This window comes from Pinus tabuliformis, chromosome 9 (assembly GCF_031772625.1).
Source record: "Pinus tabuliformis cultivar Carrire ecotype Pingquan chromosome 9, CPIR1, whole genome shotgun sequence".
Lineage (NCBI taxonomy): Eukaryota > Viridiplantae > Streptophyta > Pinopsida > Pinales > Pinaceae > Pinus > Pinus tabuliformis.
In genome coordinates this window covers 725,736,757-725,740,715 of record NC_142307.1, presented here as the reverse complement: position 1 = coordinate 725,740,715, position 3,959 = coordinate 725,736,757, and the positions used below count along the sequence as shown (strand labels likewise).

The following is a 3,959-nucleotide window of genomic DNA, read 5'->3' as shown; positions in this document are numbered from 1 at the left end:
TGCAAATGCGTTAAAAATAAAGTTTATTTTAGTAAATAAAAAAAACCATGAAAAAAATCTCATGGAATAATATATAAGCGGTCGCACTGGCTGATTGACGGCAAACCTAGAATTAATCTCGTTGGCTGGTTCTCCAAATATTTGGAGATCAGAAGGATATGGACAACGCCAGTGTCTCACTAATTTCCAAAGATTAAGCGAAGGAACAATGAAGATAAGCTCAAGACCTAGAATTCGCCTTTTAAACGTAACTGTCCGATAAATTACCTCTTCCCCCGTTAAATGTTATATCAGGGTTTGTTTTACTTCTTGCAGTGTCCTATCTTGTTCTTTTGATTCGTAAGAGTTGTCAACATCTTTACTAACGCATATGAGCTCATTTTTTATGTATATAACTTATCAGAAAGGTAGGTACGCATTTCACAAAAATCACGACTGCACTAAGAGAATTGGACTAGATTGTATTGTATTTTTATACATTAAGTGTAACCACATCCAAAAAAACGCAGGAACTACATTTTCTAGTTTTAATATCATTTAATAGAACATCACTGCCTATATTAATGGAACAAAACTAAGTACGCACATTACTTAACAGCTACAAAACAGTATGTTCTTCGTGATTTCCTTGTATATAACTACCATAACAATATCCAAACAACCCTAGTCTAAGGCAACAACCCTAGTGTAAGGCTAATTTTGTTGGGATGAAAAAATGTTGGTTTATATTATGTAACCGTGTATATTCATAAATGAGTCATGAGTACATCTAAATTTTCATATTCAAAATGTTTCTTTTAATAATTGATCAAGAAGTAGATTTATACATATTTTATTATATTCAAAAAAATGTCATTCAATAACTGTCATAATTGAGATAGTGGGTTCTACCTAATAACTGCCCTGCCATAATTGAGATAGTGGGTTCTACCTAATAACTGCCCTGCCATAATTGAGATAGTGGGTTCTCCCTACTTGACTGTGCCAAGAAGAAAGCACATAACCTTATAAATTTAGCAAAAATATAATAAAAAAATTCAAAAACAAGAGCATCTCTGGACAAGTGTCATGTATGGTAACAAAATAATCAGCAATGGACCAAGAAGTAGATCTATATATATCTTATCATATTAAAAAAAAAATTACTATTTACATCAATAACTGCCATGATTGAGATAGTGGGTTTTACCATAATTGACTGTGCCAAAAAGAAAGAACATAACCATATAGACTTAGCGCGCCAAAAACAAAGAACATAACCCTATAGACTTAGCATAAATATATTAAAAAAATTAAAAACCGGGAGCCCCTCCATATCGTTGTAATGTATGGTAACAAAATAATCAGCAATCCGAATCCCATACTTTAACAGCAAGTCTGCAACCTGGTTCTTCACGATATATGTGCTCGAAAGTAATAGATATAAATGTACCACTGAGACTCTAAAATACGAGAAGATGGCGTCGCTACTTAATCATTCTTAAATGTTTCAGTACTCTGGTTTCTCTTTTTGTTGGCTACATGACTAAGAAGTCGTGCAAGTGGACGATTCATTATCGTCATTCTTCTGATTTTCATTCATGACGCTGAAAAGAGCGACACCCAGAAGAAGCACTGAAATTCGGCTCCTCGTTTTGATGGCTAATGGTGAAAAAAGAAGCACCCACCGGCAATCCAAGTGCATTATTAAGAGCAAAAGCTGTGATCCTGAAGCCTTCCCGGGAGTTTGGTGGATGGAAGGGCTGAAATTCATGCATCTTGAAAAATGTGAAAACTAACATGGAGGTAAACGGTCTAGGAGGTTCATACGGAACCACGTCGATCATCGGCGGCAATCCTAATATAGCAGCACATAGAATCAAATTACATATTCATGATAGAACGCACATTTTATATTCTATCGATAAATTTCATGGCGAAACAAAGAAATACAATCATCATACCTATATGATCGTTGGTGCTGAATAAACCCACTTGTAACCTGCAGAATGCAGCCATTAACACCGTTGTTCTGAAAATAATTAATGGATTCTACGTGACATTTATTGGAAATATGTTCTGAGTTCAGGCGGATTATAACATACCAGTGCAGATACCCGCCGCCAGGATCGTGAGGATCCATCAAAACCTGATGATGGTTTTATGAAATAATTAATGGTATGAATTTCAATTTGAGGAAATACAGGTATATAAATAATTATTACGCAACGTATTGATTAAATCAGGGATTAAACTTACAATTGCTACTAATTTCGGTTCTCTGAAGATTTGCTGTATCTCTAGATCATTAGGACTATAATAGTGATCAAAGCTAGGAGGGTGTTGCACTTGAACAGCGGCTACTTCATCACCTATGATGATTTGTGTATCGCCGTACTGTATAATGAACTCCAGACGAGGATTGAAATCAGAGAGAAGTTCGGGTCCGATAACTCCAAACTCCATCAGCACCCTTCTTATCGCCTCCATTCTTTTACGCAACACATGCTCAGGATGCGAAAGGAAAAATGGACAACGCTTCTGAAATCTCTGGAACCAAAGATCCGAACTGAAGAATAATTAGTGAAAGAATGGACGGGAGTTCCACAGCTAATTTCGTTTTAAAAAGGCAGGGAAGGTGGGACCCACGAAGAAAGACTTAAATGATGTGAAGAAGTCAGTCAAGGTTTTCGATGGAGGCGCTTTTCATAGAAAAGGAGAACTAGATTTGTTTCCCGGACTATAATTATAAACAAATTCTTATGTTTATTCATATATAATGAAGGTCATTCATATATTTATAAATTAAACTATTTAAAATTAATATTAAAGTAGAAATAGAAAAACCTTGCTTTTATTTATAAAAACAATAAAAAATTAAAGCAGAAATCCTCAAAGTAAACTTATTTAAAAATTAATATTAAAGTAGAAATAAAAAGAACCTTGCTTTTATGTATAAAAACAAATAAAAAATTAAAGCAGAAATCCTCAAAGTAAACTAATTTAAATTGGGATAATTTTAAACCGTTGATATTTTCAAATTAATTTTATTTGTGCTAGCTTTACTGCAACTTTCGCCTTGCACTCGAATGGCAAGTTTTTGTAATTTTAACCAATGGTTTCCTAAAATGTCGATTATTTTTATTTTTTCGAAAATTAAAAACATATTTCTAATTTTTTCATTGGTTAAGCAAATATCGATATGGCATAATTATGTTGTTGGAGGGTGATTTAATTTTGGTATATATCATACATTGAAAAATAATTATAAAATAGGAAAAATTGAATTACATGATTAGCTATTGTAGATGCTCTCACACGAATTGTCTTGATTAGCTATTGTAGATGCTCTCACGCTAGTTGTCTTGATTTTCATGGTTGATTTGAAGTGAGCAATGCAATTTAAGCTAATGATTTGATAACAAGGATAGAGGGTGAAGGTTTCATGACAAATATTGATGGATGGTTGACTCTAAGGTTCTTTAAGTAACCAAGGGGGGAGGGGAGGTGTCACGCCCATGAGTCGTGTGTGCGACATTCGACAAGTTGGGGTGACACACTAGAATGTGATGAGTCGGTGAGAGGATGTGTTGGTTGCAATGGAAGTTTGCGACGATGGGACAAGTTGGTGTGTGACAAGATGGGTGGTTGGTTAAATGCGCTCGGGACATGAGTTGTGATGAGCCAACACAGAGGGTCAAAAAACTGAAGAGTAAAAAATTTGGCTAAGTATGGAACATTGCGATGGTGAGCTTATACAGTGCATGGTTGGGTAAGTGGACCCAATGAGCCATTGTATGGGGGCGAGCCGACATGAAGTTGGGGCATGGACAACCGAATTGAGAGGTCGGCTTGGGCAGGCCAACCCACATTACATCCATGGTGAAGTGTGTAAGTGGAAGACACATGGGTGGAAGAAAAGAAAGAAGTTCAAGCTTCAAAGCAAGCTGAAGGCATTCTCTAGACTTGGACAAGCAAGA

The 3,959-nt window shown here is 35.5% G+C and overlaps 1 protein-coding gene across 1 annotated transcript; it reads right to left on the bottom strand.

Annotated features, from left to right (window-relative positions):
- Positions 1 to 1,574: 1,574 nt before the first annotated feature.
- Positions 1,575 to 2,469, bottom strand: LOC149150742 (protein TWIN SISTER of FT-like). Its single transcript, XM_089442931.1, has 4 exons — positions 2,239 to 2,469; positions 2,085 to 2,128; positions 1,944 to 1,981; positions 1,575 to 1,837 (listed from the first exon to the last, which is right to left on the bottom strand). Exons 1-4 carry the CDS (start codon positions 2,467 to 2,469, stop codon positions 1,575 to 1,577), a joined length of 576 nt encoding a protein of 191 aa, XP_089299057.1.
- Positions 2,470 to 3,959: the final 1,490 nt, after the last annotated feature.